This window comes from Podarcis filfolensis (genome assembly GCF_964270895.1).
Source record: "Podarcis filfolensis genome assembly, chromosome: 14".
Taxonomy (NCBI): Eukaryota; Metazoa; Chordata; class Lepidosauria; order Squamata; family Lacertidae; genus Podarcis; species Podarcis filfolensis.
Genome location: NC_139616.1, coordinates 45,711,643 through 45,729,528, shown reverse-complemented (window position 1 = coordinate 45,729,528; position 17,886 = coordinate 45,711,643). Strand labels below are relative to the sequence as shown.

The 17,886-nt window shown below is 48.6% G+C and overlaps 2 protein-coding genes across 7 annotated transcripts in view; both read right to left on the bottom strand.

The window, feature by feature from the left end:
• SHMT1 (serine hydroxymethyltransferase 1) overlaps positions 1-17,886 on the bottom strand; it is a 329,147-nt gene that overhangs the window by 284,401 nt on the left and 26,860 nt on the right. The window lies entirely within an intron of this gene.
• B9D1 (B9 domain containing 1) lies at positions 1,331-10,249 on the bottom strand. Of its 6 annotated transcripts, none has more exons than XR_014541516.1 (8): positions 10,073-10,249; positions 9,072-9,140; positions 8,140-8,251; positions 6,804-6,900; positions 5,808-5,870; positions 4,045-4,112; positions 2,198-3,036; positions 1,331-2,143 (listed from the first exon to the last, which is right to left on the bottom strand). XR_014541516.1 is itself a non-coding variant. In XM_083585876.1 (7 exons), exons 1-7 carry the CDS (start codon positions 10,136-10,138, stop codon positions 2,891-2,893), a joined length of 621 nt encoding a protein of 206 aa, XP_083442002.1. In that variant the 5' UTR covers positions 10,139-10,233; the 3' UTR covers positions 1,331-2,890. The 6 variants fall into 6 exon arrangements, 3 of the variants coding, with proteins under 3 accessions (XP_083442002.1, XP_083442004.1, XP_083442003.1); XR_014541517.1 differs by having other exon boundaries at positions 1,331-1,425; positions 1,457-3,036; positions 10,073-10,233; XR_014541518.1 differs by lacking the exon at positions 4,045-4,112 and having other exon boundaries at positions 10,073-10,233.

Genomic DNA, 17,886 nt, shown 5'->3' with positions numbered 1-17,886 from the left:
CTCAAAGAACTGGGAAACGGGGAGTCGCTCAAGAGCTTCTATTCCTGCTCCCCACCCAACCCTCACCCCGTCAACAGCCACTATTGCAAAAAGCAGCAGCAATCTCCAAAATGACTGAAATGATTTGGGGGCGGCAGGCAGTGGCCTAGGACCTTGCCTGGCTCATTCCTTGCAGTACGGCCTCACTACGTCAGCTTTCGAAAGGACCCCCGCCCTCAGCGTATAGGCGCCAAAGCTGCTGTGGCTGCAGGAGGTTGCACCATGAAACAGCACTAATGTGCTGCCATCTTTTGCATGCATCCAATATGATTCCATGAGCGCAGAGCTGATTTGGTGGCGGCGGGAACAGTATCTGCTCCAGCTCTTTGATGCTCCATTATAAGCGAATGCCTGTCCTCACCGCTTTGATACTATGTGCCACTTCCCTTTGGAGGGAGGGAATTTGTACGTAGCAAATGCCACACGGTCTCGCGATTTCGTTGCGCTACACTTGCAACCTCAAATTGGCGAACGACTGCAAATGTTGCATAGTTTATCTGTCTACTGTTTGGTTTTCCCACAGAGCTCTGGCTCCCCCTACTGGAAAACCTTAACAAGGCCAAAATTACCGTATTTATTTTTGCAAGGGCACCGAGAGCCACCAATTTAGCTTCTTCTCTTTTCTGCTCCAGTTGCAATTACGCTTGCTGAATTTTGCCACCATTTGAAATCTCTGCAAAACTTTGCCAGGTGTTATCTCATTTTTCCCTTTGACGAGGGTTTTCTGGGTGTATTTATTTGCATGCCATCGTAAGCTGTGGTTAACTGTTTACTATGGAAGTGAAAAGCACACCAGTTTTGCTCCTCTCCCCTAGGGAGCGGAAGCAAGCACCATGTTCCTTGGCTTGGTGTTATCGCTGAACAGGGGATAGTGGTTTCTTTTGCTCTAAACCAGGGTTTCCCAGACTTGGGTCTCCAGTTGTTTTTGGACTACAATTCCCATCATCCCTGACCAGTGGTACTGCTAGCTAGGAATGATGGGAGTTGTAGTCCAAAACCAGCTGGAGACCCAAGCTTGGGAAACCCTGCTCTAAACAAACCATGACTGGTAAGCTGAGAACAAACCTTGCCTCCAGACTGTGGTTTGTTTCGCCCTAACCAAACCACCATCTCTTCTTTTGGACCATTAAGTCCCAAGGATCACTGTTTCGTGCTCTTGATACATAGGAATAAAGGCAAATGCTCTGTGCATTCATGTATGGACATACCCAGAGCGATTTGATAAGAAGACTCTCTTTTCCCCATCACATTTTTAAAAAAACCTTGCAAACAATATTACTACAAAGAAGACTGCTGCCCCCACAAACGTGGAAATCCTTTATTTAAAAAGAAACTGTACAAAATAGTGTAAGTGCAAGGGTTCTCTCTAGATCCTTCCAAAGTACACTGGGAAAGTTGGTGGGAATTTACAAAGCACCAATTTTGGTGTAGGAAATTCTAAATAAGCTCATCTGTTTAATAGTGAATGCTATTGCTTTCGTAAATAAGTGTTGGCATTATTTTTAAAATATCAGTTCCCATACTGCAGGAAACCAGTTTCAAGTAGTATTCAAACTATCCCTTATACTTGATTTCCTTCCTCTTTGCTGCAGTTCTCATTCATGCTGGCCATTAAACCCACTTGTTTGCTGGACAGCAGCAGTGGGCCTCCCTGCAGGACTAATTTAAACCAGTTCTGCAATACTGATGAAATGGGATAAATCAGGTGTCAGAAGGGGCGGTCAGAGAGCAAGAAGAGCAGAATCTCTCTTACCTCCAACTTTCCAAGAGTTACAAACCTCGTCCTAAACAAGTGAATGCTTAAGGATGAGTAACATGTGTGCAAAATGCAAGGGATTAACTTGGGGAGGTTGGAGCATTAGGGCATTAGGACTGCTTCTGCCACAACATGCTTTGGGATATACAGGAACGTTCCCCTGAAGAAAAGAGTTGCCCCTTGCAACTGCTAGCAAGCTGGGCAGAGGAACACTTGCAAATGGCTTAAGTGTAGCTGGCACAGAGCAGGCAAGTTTGTAAGCCCTTCCTGCATGCTATGCTTTCTGTCTTGGCCATAATGGGACAACCGACCCCTCAAAGCAGAAGTGAGAAAGTGAGTGGCTTGACACTGAAGCCAACCCTCCTACTGTGTAGGCTTGTTAGGTGTAAAAAAAGGACCCACGATTTTAATCTGCAGGTAATCCTTTCAAGTGTTGTGCTGCTAAAATAAAAAGCCTGCCAGCTTGCTCCCTGCTGCACTACATTTCTACATACATGGAACCCTTCCTTACACGGCCAGCCATATATGAGCCATCTGCCATGGCCTGGTGCCCTCCAGAATCCTGCCGCATTCCTTTCGGTAGAATGGCCCTTTGTCAGTGCTCTACGGATGTTGGAACTCCAACTCCCATCAGGCTTGGCCAGAAGGCCGGGGATGATGGGAGATGCAGTCACCTGGAGGCAACCATGCCCACTATCCCTGCTGCGCTGGGTAGAGCGAAGGAAAATTCAGTCTGCTCGGCAGTTCATATGAAGAGGGTGGACTTGGCACAATGCTGGCCTCTCTGCCCTGTCTAGGGATGCCATGTTACTTGCTGCTGATTTCGTCACTGCGGGCAAAACTGGTATTTGGGGTGTACCCAGAATTGCTTTGGTGGGGCAGGGGATGGGGTTCAGACACAGGCTATGGGTTGTAAGCTCAGCACCCCTGCCCTAGCACCTTGGTAACAGAACATTTGAAACGGTCTTCGGGACACATTTGTTAATCCCATGACAACTACAACAGGCCTGAGCTGGCATCTGGAGTGACACTACCTTTGCCAGGGGGGCAGGTAGCCCTACAGGCTTTCAAAGCAGGCCGGCAAACACCTGGTGTTCAGTAGTTTTGAATGCCGCCCGCCACCGACGTGAACGAGGGGTTGGACGCACTGGCAGGGCTCACGTCGTAGCCCAGCTTCTTCATGTCCTTGGTCACCACGTTGAAGGAGAGTGTAACGAAGCCTTGCGAGCGCACCCGGGTCACTGGAAGAAGACCAAGTAGAATGAAATGAAAACCAGCAGGAGTTTATTTCACTCTTAAAATAAAATAAAAATAATTTATTACTTGTACCCCGCCCATCTGGCCAGGCCTCCCCAGCCAATCTGGGTAGCTCCCAACAGAATATTAAAAACACGATAAAACATTAAAAAATTCCCTAAACAGGGCTGCCTTCAGATGTCTTCTAAAAGTCAGATAGTTGTTTATTTCCTTGACATCTGGTGGAAGGGCGTTCCACAGGGCAGGTGCCACCACCGAGAAGGCCCTCTGCCTGGTTCCCTGTAACCTCGCTTCTCACAATGAGGGAACCGCCAGAAGGCCCTTGGAGCTGGACCTCAAGTGTCTGGGCTGAATGATGGGGGTGGAGACGCTCCTTCAGGTCTACGTGGCCGAGGCCATAAAAAGGTCATTAAGATCAAAGGGTGGTGGTTCGATGTCTGATTTTCTGAATGCAACTGCACTTGAAAATTCAATGGGGGGAGAGTAAGTGCTGCACATTCATCGCCCCCCTACTAACACTGGACGTCTTCCCTTGGCAATGCATATTTATTTGCAGATATAACACAGCCTGCTTTGGAATCACAGAATGGTAGAGTTGGAAGGGATCTCAAGGTTCATCTTGCCCCCCCCCTGCATATTTCTCCCTTAGTTGCAGTTCCCCTCCCAATCCCCTCCCTCCCTAACGCCCTTCCAGCTTCAGGGTATATTTATAAACCAAACCAGATGCTGTCTTCTGTACCTCCACCACGGAACACCTCCCACTTGGGACTCTTCTCCCCCAATGCCACAAGAATTATCCGGTGCCAACATCTTCTGCAGGAGGAGGAGCAGCCCTGAACATGAGCGCATTCTGAATTGGGTCAACGTTTCAAGCTCAGTCTTTGCCCCTGCTTTTTAGGGGCCAGGCTCTGCCTGTGATTCCACCTCCGCAGGGCCGGGCCTGCAGATAACGTTCATCCCATCCAAGGGGGTTTCCCTCCCCAAGCACTTGCCTTCTCGGCCTTCTCCCTGCGCTACGACCTTGGGGTCCGTGAACTCTGGGCGTCTTCCCATAAGCCAGCTGGGAGAAAGAGAAAGGTCCCGGGTCATCAAGGCAGCCTCACAGTTCCACTCGATCCGAATCCCCCCGTAACCTAAACCTGTCAAATGTTACTGTGGCCCCAAATCTCACAATCCCAGAATCTCTCCTACAAGTTCAACCAGCCACAAATGCTCCCAGACTTTGTTGGAAACCACACAGCAAGGTGCTTTAAACAAGGGGTGGAGAAACTGACTCTCTGGAAGTGGTTAGAGCACAGCTCTTCTCATCGCTGACCACTGGCCTTGCAGGCCAGGGCTGACGGGAGCTGCAGTCTAACATTAATAATAATAATAATAATAATAATAATAATAATAATAATAATAATAATAATTTATTATTTATACCCTGCCCATCTGGCTGGGTTTCCCCAGCCACATTGCCTAGAGGGTTACATGTTCTCCATCCCTAGTCTACAGTGAGTGGATAAAAACCAATGATCTTTTTTTAAAAAATCAAATAAAAAAAATCGGGTTTTTTAAATTTAACTTGGATTTCAAAAATAAAATGCTTTTGGGGAAAAATATCTTTCTAAAGATAGTTTTCTATTTAAGTTACATTATAGTCCACAGGCTATTTATCAGGAAATAAGGATTTGTTTTAAGTTTTTCATGTGTGCTAAAACTCACTTAAATTGTTTAACCACATCAGTTAACAAACATGGATACATATGCTATAATGTTACTGTTTTAGTTAAATAAACTGTTTAAATTGTTATTAAGGAAATGATTATTTTTCTCCTTCCAATAAAGTGCGGCAGAAAAGTTGTCCAAATATAAACAGTTAACTTATTAAACCTCACAATAATTTCATAATGATCTATGTATTTCTAATAGTATAACCAAATCAGTAACTTTTTTATATAGCTGTAAAAACTGAGCTGAGAATTTATTATTCCAAAAATCAAACCTTCCTCTGGTTGGAAATATTACTATACCAGCAAGAATGACTCTTTCCGTTAAAAAATAATGATTTAAATCAAGTCTTACAGGCTAGTGACTGAAATCAAATTGACTTGAATCAAATCCACCCTGATGAGTGGCAGCAGCTCTCCACTGTTTCAGATGGGGAAATTTCCCCAGTGTTACCTGGAGATGCCAAGGATTGAGTTTGCAAAGCCAGAACCCTGCCATTAAACAATGACCCTTACTAGGCTCCTGTTGAGTTTGCCTTTGCCACAGCTGGCCAACAGTTTGAACTCCCCCCTGTGCCTCGTCCCCAGCCCAGGCCAACAGTGTGCTGTTTACAGTGTATGGGGATCGAGCCCCTCCCACCAACACGCAGCGAGGAAAGTGTTAGCAGTTGTGTGCATGCAAGTGTGGTTAGGGAGAAGCTTCAAGCCGCTGGCAGGCTGTGCCAGGGGCCAGTTTGTATAACTGTTTGGTTCAAATATCAAATTGCATGGGGCCCTCGTTTGCGTGGCTTGCTCCCTAAATATTAAATAGATGATTTGCACAAAAAGGGCACCTATGTGCAATCAAGCTGTTACATTTGCAAGCCGTCTAATTGGTGGCAGGGAGGTCATATTGCTACCCCAGCAGCCAAAGGGACAGCAGTGTGGAGAAGTGAACCAAGTAAATTGAGATGATGACCACTGGAGACCAGTGCTTCTAAGACATGTATAAAAAAAACACTTCCCAGTAAATATTCACCCACATCGTACGCATTTTTCAGTACCTTGTAAACTTCTGCAGCTTGGATGTCGATTCAGGAACGAACATTGGGATGGTCCTCCTGTGCCTGAAACAGAATTTAGGATATCCAAATCTGGTAGCTCAACCAATTAGAAAAGATCCAGAAAAGAAAGATTAAGAAAGTCAGGGCTTTCCATGCCCCATCAAAGCCAAAAAACCTCACGTACCCCTTGGGAGAAAGAAAAAGGATTTGATGTTTTGTGGAGTCAGTAATGAACAAGGATGAAATAACGTTGCAGTGACCCAGTGAGCAAGGGACTGGGACCTATTCTTTAAGGAAATAATGGTTATGTCATCTCAGTGACCCACCCACAATGGCTCTGCTGAGAGATCAGCTCCTCTTTGGCCGACTTCCCATAACCCAGCGGTAGCGTCCGTCTCATACTCTGGACGCTGGTTTTCAAGACTGCAAGAATATATTTGGCTCCAATCTGGTGGAACGCTGTCACAAGAGACTAGGGCCCTGCGGGATTTGACATCTTTCCGCAGGGCCTGCAAGACGGAGCTGTTCTGCCAGGCCTTTGGTCGGGGTTCAGTCTGACTCCCTCTCCCCTTTCATAAGAACTTGCATGAAAGTGGCCTCCCAATTTTTCTCACAGGCCCATATAAGTTCAGCACAAACAGTTGGGCCTGGTGAACATTTAAGGTCCCCAAGCCTAATCTGCGGGTTGCCTTCCGATTGGATTTTATTCTGATCCTGATCTGATTTGAGGATGTATTTTAATTGATTGTCTGATTTTATGTTAATGTATTATACATTTGATGTTAGCCACTCTGAGCCTGGCTTCGGCTGGGGAGGGCGGGATATAAATAAAATTATTATTATTATTATTATTATTATTATTGCATCTTTTCCTCTCTCTTTTGTAATTGTTATATATTGGAAACCAATAAAACTGTATTTTTTAAAAGAAGAAGAGTGCAACAGCTCAAGGCAACCATGTTCAAATTGAGTCAAGGAGTGTGATTATGAACTCACCTCCCCGGGGTGAAAGGAATGTGAACAGCTCCATAGCCTCGGACCACGTCATTCCCAAAAAGATCAGGGCCGTACACGCTTATGACTATCTGAGGCCCTTGAGAGAAAAGAAAAGGTTCATCAACCTAAGGGTGCTGTGATGGATTTGGTCCTCTTCCCATCTTGCTGGCTATTACCAGCATCCCACCATGTTTTCTGCACCAGCTGCAGGTGTGTGGATGAAGTTTGGTGGGAGAGCAGCTCTGAAGTTGTATCACTTGGCTTCAGCGACTAATAATTCCCGCTGGGTAAACAGGTGGCCAGGTGTCTCCCCACCCTCCTTCTGCCCCCAGGGCAAAGTAGCTCAGTGACACAAAGCGACCGGCTGGCCCGTTTTGTTTTGTATTATTTCTGAAGTTGTGACAGGCGTAAGGCCCCAAATTTGAGGCGAGGCGTCTTTGCCAAGTGTGTTTGGTCTCAGGCCTTCTTAACAGGCATGGCTGAAAAGAAGCATAGCTGGTGGAATCACAGAATCGTGGAGTTGGAAGGGGTTCCCCAAAGGTCGTCTAGTCCAACCCCCAGCATTGCTGGAAGGTTCCTCCCTCAGCGGATTCAGTTCTTGCCAGTCTTGATGGAGAGCAAAGGACGCCCAAAATGTACCTATAAGCAGGACTCTCCTCTGCAGTCCCTCTTTGCCCTTCTCTGTAACTAGTAAAAGCAGAATAAGTAACCCAGCTACAGTGGTACCTCTGGATGCAAACAGGATCCGTTCCGGAGCCCCGTTCGCATCCTGAAGTGAACGCAACCCGCGTCTGCACGGGTCACGATTCGCCGCTTCTGCGCATGCGTGTGATGTCATTTTGAGCGTCTGCGCATGCATGAGTGGCGAAACCCGGAAGTAACGCCTTCCATTACTTCTGGGTCGCCGCGGAGCGCAACCCGAAAACACTCAACCTGAAGCGTATTCAACCCAGGTTACGACTGTATTTGTTAAGTGTTAAAAGGCGCTAAGTTTTCAGCGTTCGTAGCAAGCACCGAATTCAGCTTTGTTTGGTGAAGAATTTTGGTTGCCTCACTGCAGAATTCTGAGATCTTTTTCAGGACAGAAAACACCTGCTTCCCTTCCCATTTTATTAAGCAGAAGGGATCGAAAGGCCTGATCCATCCATTCTGTCTTTCCTATCAGAAACCCGAAGCCTCGCTAAGGGCTACTAGAACCTTCCATACCTGTTGCATTCCAAATCTCTCTTTTAACATGCATGCACCAAACTTGGGAGATGGGCCAGAGCACCTCAAGCCACCCTTTTCCTGTTGGTGGTTTTCGAGCTCTAAGACCCTCTTGCTTCACTTTACTTACAGCCAAAGGGATTTGTGCTCTTGAAGGTGATGTCAATGGGGAAATTCCACACCAGGTCTTGCGGGGCGACTCTGTTTTTAGAAGTGATCTGTGAGATTCCTTCTTCCAAACCCTGTAAGGAAAAGGGAGGGTGGAATCAGACCTTTTTATTTTTACATAATATTTCCATTCTGATTTTGGAAGGAGATCTTTGGAATCAGAGGGACACAACCACAGGTCTTCCAGAAAAACAGAATAGGTTCACAAAAACAGCATGTGATTGATAGAAAACAGAAATGACCACAACACCATCCAGGTGAAGAAGGGACATGATCAGAGTTCAGAAACCAGAGGTTCTACCCAGTCCCTGAGCTAGGGAAATGAGGTGCTTGGGGGGGGGGGGGAGGCAGGGGAGATTCTGGTATTCAACAGGTGTAGCAAGGCACTTGTTTTGGATTACAGTGGTACCTCGTTTTGAGTCCACCTCGTCAAGCGTCCATTTCGTCAAACGTCTGCGGCAAACCTGGAAGTCTGGAACGGGTTACTTCTGGGTTTGCTGCTTGCACATGCGCAGAAGCGCAAACTGCTCCGTGCATGTGCGCAGAACGGCTCTTTGTCGTGTGTCCTTTTCGTCTAGCGTCCGGGGCTCTGGAACAGATCCCGGTCGCAAAACAAGGTACGACTGTATATCTATTTGGTCTAGCATCCTTCTTCCCAAATCGAGCAGCCGGAGGCCTCTGGGAAAATTACAAGGACCTGAACCTGTCTGCTGCCTCTTGAATTTGGCAATCAAAGGTAGACCCTGATAACGGATATTCTGTTTCACTGTTGCAGATGCTGATTCTTTTTCAAAGCACAGCAAAGCGAAATGGATGGATTCGATTGCAAGCGGTCCAGAAAAACCGCTGGGCTTGTGGTTAAGGAAGGAGCAAGATGACTGGAGAAAGACTTACCGAAGTAGGGGCCCAGTCGTAACCGTACACGAAGCAGTACTTGCAGTAGAGGTCGTCAAACTCCGGGAACTGAAAATGAAAAAAAAGTTCTTTGCATCTTTCCATACAGCTCCCTATACACATCCTGATGTGCAGGGGTTTGCTGAATGCAGCGCTGTGCCAGTGCTCCCTTGCATTGAAGAGCTGCAGCAGCAGCAGCTTTCGCCACAAAGTGCAATGATTGGGAAGCTTTTTCTCACTTTTCCTCAGGCCAGGCAAAGCAACACAGCAGCTTATCTTCATTTCTTACTCTGCTACCAGCACTCTTTAAATGGAAAACCAGCTCCAGCTTAAGGATGCTGGGGGAAACCTACAGACATACCTGCTGACACCTCAAAATCCCATGAAAGGTTCTTCACCCTTTCACATCTGCACTCTAAGGCACAAATCCAAGCAGTCAAGCTTTCCTTGCTGTTCACCGCTCTGATATTTTGCCATGAGAGGGTTTCACGCAAGTGCCATTTATACCTATAGGCTATATGCAAGGATGACAACGTCCGCCTATTGCTGCACCTGTGGGATTTGTGGCTGCCCCGCAGCTAACTGATGCACAGAAGCAAGAGAAGCAGGCATTTCTAATTACAGGCATAGGTGGTGAAAACCCAATGCAATACCCCACCCCAACCCGGTTTCTAAGAGCAGCTGCACCTGTTGGGTTTCTGCCTGTTGCGCTGCTTGCAATAGGGAGATGGAAGCCCGGGGAGAAAACACAGCCAGGCTCTCTCTTTCTGTGAAAGGCACAACAGCAGGGTGAGTGGAAAACGGGGCGCGGGAGTAAAGAAAGGTCGCACCCCCTCTTTCCGATTTGGTTCCGCCCATGGCCTGGGGGTACAGAACAGGCGGGAGATACCACGGCGACGGCCTGGAGGGGTGATGCAGACAAAGAACGCGTTTTCCCTCTCTAGCCCGGCCCCCCGTTTCCCCAGCGGGACAAAAGCAGCCCCTGCACGCCCCCGGCTCACCTGCGCGCTCTCGATCTGCCCATTGACCATGAGAAGGAAGACGGTGGGGCTAGCGGCGGCCGCCATCGGGGCCTCGCAGGCGCCGGGAGAGGGCCCGTTGCTAAAGGCCGCGTCTCTGGCCCTCCTTAGCAACGGCGGACGGCGCGGCGCGTGGGCCAATCTTCGTTCCGCGCCTCCTTTTCGGAACGCGAAGGGGCGGGGCCGAGGCTGCCCTAGAACGTTGGGTTGCTGAATCGGAAACCGCTTAGGAGGGGGGACTCCGCTCTTGGTCACAAGGCGATGATGATGCGCTATGAATGAAATAGCGCTATTAGTACAGCGTGGAGCAGGCATAGGCAAACTCCGGCCCTCCAGATGTTTGGGACTACAATTCCCATCATCCCTGACCACAGGTCCTGTTAGCTAGGGATGATGGGAATTGTAGTCCCAAACATCTGGAGGGCCAGAGTTTGCCCACTCCTGGCGTAGTGTTATTCATTGCAACGGTTGCAAAGCAGCAGCAGCAGCAGCAATAATAATAATAATAATAATAATAATAATAATAATAATAATAATAATAATAATAGTGTCCAGATGTTGCACGGACCCCCCTGGTTGAAATTATCAATTTGTCCCTTGACACGGGGACATTCCCAGGGGAACTGAAGGAAGCAGTGGTGTGTCCACTCTTAAAGAAAACTTCATCAGATCCCTTAGACCTATCCAATTACCGCCCAGTTTCAAATCTTCCATACCTGGGTAAGGTAATTGAGAGAGCGGTTGCTGAACAGCTTGGTAGGTTTCTGGAGGAAACACTGGCATTAGATCCATTTCAGTCCGGTTTCCGTCCTGGTTTTGGGACGGAGACGGCTCTGGTTGCCCTAACAGATGATCTCCGTAGACAACTGGATCGAGGCGGGTCAGGACTGCTGATCCTTTTAGATTTGTCAGCAGCCTTTGACATGGTCGATCATGATCTTCTGGACCACCGCCTCGCAGACGTGGGGATACAGGGCATAGCACGTAACTGGTTGTGCTCTTTTATCTCTGGTCGGGGACAGAGGGTGGCACTAGGGAGGGAAATGTCGTCGCGCCACTCCTTGGTGTGTGGAGTGCCGCAGGGCGCAATTCTCTCCCCGATGCTTTTTAACATCTTTATGCGCCCCCTTGCCCAGATTATCCGGAGCTTTGGGCTGGGCTGTCACCAATATGCTGATGACACTCAGCTCTATCTGCTGATGGATGGCCACACCGACTTGGCCCCTTACACACTCACCAGATGCTTGGAAGCTGTGGCTGGATGGTTTCGTGGGAGCCGATTGAAACTAAATCCTTCGAAGACAGAGGTCCTATGGCTAGGTCGGGATGGCATGGGGATGAGGGACCAACTCCCTTCTCTTGCGGGGCCCAATTAGTGCCATTGCCTTCTGTTAAGAGTTCGGGTGTAATCCTTGACGCCTCCCTTTCCAAGGAGGCGCAAATTACAGCAACAGCCAAGGCGACATTTTTCCACCTTCGCCGCATCAAGCAGTTGGTCCCTTACCTTTCCCGCCCCGACCTGGCCACAGTGATCCATGCAACGGTCATCTCCAGGCTTGACTACTGTAATTCGCTCTACGCGGGGCTGCCCTTGAAGCTGTCCCAGAAACTCCAGCGGGTACAGAATGCTGCAGCGAGGCTCCTCACGGGGTCTCTGCCATGGGAGCATATTCACCCAGTGCTTTTCAAGCTGCACTGGCTCCCAGTGGAGTACAGGGTCAGATTTAAGGTGCTGCTTTTGACCTTTAAAGCCCTTCACGGTCTAGGACCCTCGTACCTACGGGACCGCCTCTCCTGGTATGCCCCACGGAGAGCCTCAAGGTCCATGAATAACAACACCCTAGTGGTCCCAGGCCCTAAGGAAGTTAGATTGGCTTCAACCAGAGCCAGGGCCTTTTCAACTCTGGCCCCGGCCTGGTGGAACGCTCTGCCTCATGAGACCAGGGCCCTGCAGGATCTGATTTCTTTCCGCAGGGCCTGTAAGACAGAGTTGTTCCGCCTGGCCTTTGGCTTGGAATCAGTTTGATTCCCTCCCTCCCTCTCTTTCTTTTTTCTTTTCCTTCTCCTCCTGCGATGAGGCTACATTTTAATATTTTAATGTTCCATTATTTTAATGTTGTTTTTTATTTTTGTTTTTAAGTTGTAATCATTCATCTTGTTTTTATGATTGCTTGTAAGCCGCTCTGAGCCCGGCCTTGGCTGGGGAGGGCGGGGTATAAATAAATAATAATAATAATAATAATTATTATTATTATTATTATTATATAATAAACATAGTAAATTAGAACGATAATGTGCTTTTATTGTGATAGCAACTGTAAAAATGTGATCCTGGCTTTGATGTGGAATTGGTTTGTTTTATATTGTGATTTTTTAAAATATTGGATCAGATTGTTACTATCAATGTTTGATGTTTTATTACGTTGCCCAGAGCGGCTGGGGCAACCGAGCCAGATGGGCAGGGTATATATAATAAAATATTATTATTATTGTTATCTTACTGCCATAGGCACGCTGAGGCCGTTTGAGGGATATAAATAATTATAACAAATCGTTATGGAGAACGGTGGGTTTTCATATGATCAGATATATGGGATGCAGGTGGCGCTGTGGGTTAAACAACAGAGCCTAGGACTTGCTGATCAGAAGGTCGGTGGTTCGAATCCCTGCGACGGGGTGAGCTCCCGTTCCTCGGTCCCTGCTCCGGCCACATGACCCGGAAGCTGTACGCCGGCTCCCTCGGCCAATAAAGCGAGATGAGCGCCGCAACCCCAGAGTCGGCCACGACTGGACTTAATGGTCAGGGGTCCCTTGACCTTTACCTATCACACACCACCTTTCCTCCCAGACAGTCGACTCCACAGCAGTGACCAGAGGAGGAATGACCACTGGGAGGAGCACAGGGAGAAGAAATGCCCTGGTGCATCTGCAGCAGCAAAACCGGACGCCTTCATCTGCCCCAGCTGCAACAAAACATGTCTCCCCTGAGGAGTGCATGCTGCTCCCTTCTTCTCTCCTGATGTTATCCTCACAACAACCTTGTGAGGTAGGAAGTTAGGCTGAGAGATGGTGATTGGATAAAGGCTACTTGGTGACCTTCATGGCTGTGTGGGAATTTGAACCCTGATCTTCCAGGTCCTAAACTTGGCACACTTAACAATTCTATCACACTAATGATACTGGGTTTTGTTTTTTTTAAAGTAATAATAATACGTAATGATAATAACTGAAATAACAGGATGATGATTTAAATACTGTGGTGTTTTTGCAACAATCTGCTGTTGCCGCCATGCTTTTTTTTTCTAGCATCCCAAGCACTTAATAAATAGTTTTTTTCTTTATAGAGAACACTTTTTTAGTGGTTTGTCGCAATATGGGCCAACCTGGCACCCTCCTAATGCGTTGGTGGAAGATTGAGGACAAAGGGAAGGAGCTTTTCAAACAGTCATAGAATCATAGAATCATAGAATCATAGAATCATAGAGTTGGAAGAGACCACAAGGGCCATCGAGTCCAACCCCCTGCCAAGCAGGAAACACCATCAGAGCACTCCTGACATATGGTTTGTTCGGAGTCAATTTAGTCCGGGGGTCCGGCACACTTCCCTGGCGCAGCTCTGACCTTTCTCAAAGACCTTTGACTCCAGCAGAGTAAACACAGCAGAAGCAGAAGCAGGAACGTTCTGTCGTGTGGTAATAACTCAGGCTGAAACACAGCAGTCTCCTTATCTTTAAAGTCTTTATTTTCGTACAGATCAACACATCGTAAATCTTCCCGGTGAGACGCAACCCATGTCGACTCTCTCCGTGTGCGACTAGGCTCACACTGCGTGCGTCTTTCTCTCTCTCTCTCTCAGAGATACTGGCCACTCCCAGTGTTCTAAACCCGCCCTCAGAATGTGAGGCGTCATCACTCAGAACTCTTAACCCTGTAAGTTCTGAGCCACTCCCAACACCCCCTCTCGAATCACGTTCTGAGAGGACTTCTGAGTGTTCAACACCTTCCCCATTGCCTTCCGCCCCTTCCTGGCATCGTTGTTAGGCACCTGTTGAACCTCACAAACCTCAGGTTCGCACTGTGCGAAACCAACCCACGCATTTGTGACCTGAAACCTCTCAGGTGGAATTCCCTTTGTTGCCCGTGAAGACCACCTGGGCACAAACTGGGGTTCTTCTCCTGACCCACTGGGGCCAGCTTGTGCGTCTTCCTCATCAGACTCCCCCTCTGACTTGACACGTCTGTGAGCTTTCTCCATTATGCGCACAGGAGATGAGGGCTCACTCTTGGACACTCCTTTCACAACCTGTGGAGACGCCTCCCCCTGGTCCTGATCCTGATCATCGACCAGATCACCATTACCTGGCTCTCCCTCCTGCTCAGATTCGGACAAACAATCTGAGACAATGTCATGGCTGACTTTGCGCCTTGACCTATTTCCCTGCTGCTCTTTGAACTCAGCATGCTTGCTGACCAGAAGCTTGGTCTGATCACCTTCTGGGTATGCAAATCTCCACCCCTTTGTCGCGGGTTCATACCCACAGAAGATCATTTCCTGGTACTTTGGACCACCTTCTTGCTGCAACCACTTTGGTACAGGCACCATGGCCCTGCAACCAAACGAACGGAAGAAATGCACCTGTGGCTTCTGTCCGTTGAGCAAGAAATATGGGGTGTCACCTACCACTGCATTGTAGCACCTGTTCATCGTGAAATTGGCCGTCTTTACCGCCTCCCCCCAGAAACTGTGAGGCAAACCAGAGTCATCCAGTAAAATCTCGGATGCTCGAACCAGAGCTTTACTCCTCAGCTCTGCCACGCCACTCTCCTGGGGCGAGGTCACCTTGTGACGTATCCCCCTCTGGCGAAAGAAACTCTTTAGAGCAGACCCAGTGACCTCTGAACCACGGTCAAACTGGAAACCTTGCACCTTGGTGGAGAACCTCAGTTCCACCTCTGCAACCCAATCTTTGATCAGTTGCGCTGCTTTCTCCTGCGTTGTCAGAGAAAAAGCCCAGGAGTTCTTAGTAAAATCATCGCTCAAAATCAGCAGATGCCTGGCTTTGCCCAGACTTGGCTGAGGCATAGGCCCAAACAGGTCTGCGTGCACAAGCTCAAAAGGCTTTGTGGTTACTCTCTCCACCCTGGGATGATTAAATCCCTTGTTCCTGGCTTTTCTGCAAGCCTTGCAATTCAAAGGTTTACCACATTCTTTTACCTTGTAACCTTTGGTGCACTCTGATAACATCTGGACGTCCTCACAGGACCCATGTGACATCCTCTTGTGCCACACGCAAGCACATGAAACATGAGTGTTCCCCCCTCCCTTCTCCTCCAGTGGAGTTTCCAGAACAAAGAGGTTGTTCTGATTTTTCTCAACACGTACCAGTTGCTCTCCACCTCTGGAAATGGTACAGACATTGTTTTCAAAACTCACTGAATATCCCTCCTGTAAAAGGCAAGGTACAGATAGCAGGCAATGTTTTATCTCAGGGAGAACATAAACCTTCACTTCAGCCTGTAAAAAAGAGACAAACATGTTAGAAACATGGGTTACACGTCCCTGTGAACCTGTAGCAAATCTAACTGTTTTCTCAGTTGAAACAGCCTTGCAGTTCCACATTTGTCCATCAGGTGGCGCTGTGACCAGATGGGCATTCGCAGCCGAGTCAACAACCCAACGTAGGACTCTCCCCCCTCCGGAGCTGTCCTTCTTTGTTGCCTTAGCAACTGCCTTCCTGCTCCCCCCGACCTTGGGGCTCTCGTTGCAGGTGTTCTCCAAAACAGCCATCGAAGCGGTCAGCTGATAAGCCTTCCCACGCCTGCTCCCTCTGTTGCCATGGAAACCCGCCTGGTTCCCATGGGAAGCGACCTTGGGACTTTCCTGCCCTGGCTCCCTTGCTCTCTGTGGGCAGTTCCGACGCAGATGTTCAGCCGAAGCACAAACAAAACATCACCTAGTGGAAAACTTTGCAAACTTGCCTTTGGTCTTCTCTGCCCCCCCAACCTTTCCAGCAGCACTCCTCCTCGAGGCTTTTCTGCCGTTGGGAAAATGGCTTTTGGCTTCTGCTGTGGTTTCTCTGCAAACCCCCTCCAGCTCCTGCCAAACAGCCTGGGCACTCTCAAGACCCTTGGAATGGCCTGCACCCCCATTCTCTGGTGCAAAGCTCTTCTCTTCTCTCAGCCACTCTCTGGCATGCAGCTCATGTGTAGGGGCATTCCGGCAGCCCTCCAACACAGTTCCAGCCCCCTCTGGGCTTCCTGGGCGTTCCTCAGCCCCTGCAGCGTCTGTGCAGCATCTGGCCCCCTCTGGGCGTCCCTCAGGCTGGCGTCTAGCCCCCTCTGGTGTGGCTCCCACTTTCTTCAGTGCCTGCCACTCTACCCAGGGCTCCTTCCCGTCTGCCTCTTCAAAAAGGACGGAGTACGATTCATGGCTGTCTGCCATCTCTCCCCCGGGGCCCGGCCTACTCACGAGTACCTCCCGGTCCGGCAGATGTCAGCTCCTCCCAGCGAACTCCTGGCTGGCACCAGCTACTCCTTAGCTGGCCTTTGGCTGCTCCTCAGCCTCTTTGCCTGCAGTTTCACTTCCCAGCGTCTCATCAGCTGGCCTCTGGCTGCAGTCCTCTCACACGCACGAACGTTGCTTATCTTTATTGCTGACCTCCATAACCTGTTCGGAGTCAATTTAGTCCGGGGGTCCGGCACACTTCCCTGGCGCAGCTCTGACCTTTCTCAAAGACCTTTGACTCCAGCAGAGTAAACACAGCAGAAGCAGAAGCAGGAACGTTCTGTCGTGTGGTAATAACTCAGGCTGAAACACAGCAGTCTCCTTATCTTTAAAGTCTTTATTTTCGTACAGATCAACACATCGTAAATCTTCCCGGTGAGACGCAACCCATGTCGACTCTCTCCGTGTGCGACTAGGCTCACACTGCGTGCGTCTTTCTCTCTCTCAGAGATACTGGCCACTCCCAGTGTTCTAAACCCGCCCTCAGAATGTGAGGCGTCATCACTCAGAACTCTTAACCCTGTAAGTTCTGAGCCACTCCCAACATGGTTGTCAAGCCTCTGCTTAAAGACCTCCAAAGAAGGAGACTCCACCACACTCCTTGGCAGCAAATTCCACTGTCGAACAGCTCTTACTGTCAGGAAGTTCTTCCTAATGTTTAGGTGGAATCTTCTTTCTTGTAGTTTGGATCCATTGCTCCGTGTCCGCTTCTCTGGAGCAGCAGAAAACAACCTTTCTCCCTCCTCTATGTGACATCCTTTTATATATTTGAACATGGCTATCATATCACCCCTTAACCTCCTCTTCTCCAGGCTAAACATGCCCAGCTCCCTTAGCCGTTCCTCATAAAGCATCGTTTCCAGGCCTTTGACCATTTTGGTTGCCCTCCTCTGGACACGTTCCAGTTTGTCAGTGTCCTTCTTAAACTGTGGTGCCCAGAACTGGACACAGTACTCCAGGTGAGGTCTGACCAGAGCAGAATACAGTGGCACTATTACTTCCCTTGATCTAGATGCTATACTCCTATTGATGCAGCCCAGAATTGCATTGGCTTTTTTAGCTGCCGCGTCACACTGTTGGCTCATGTCAAGTTTGTGGTCAACCAAGACTCCTAGATCCTTTTCACATGTACTGCTCTCAAGCCAGGTGTCACCCATCTTGTATTTGTGCCTCTCATTTTTTTTGCCCAAGTGCAATACTTTACATTTCTCCCTGTTAAAATTCATCTTGTGCATGGTTGAACAGTGCATGGTTGAACTGTGGAACTCACACCTGCAGGAAGCCACAAACT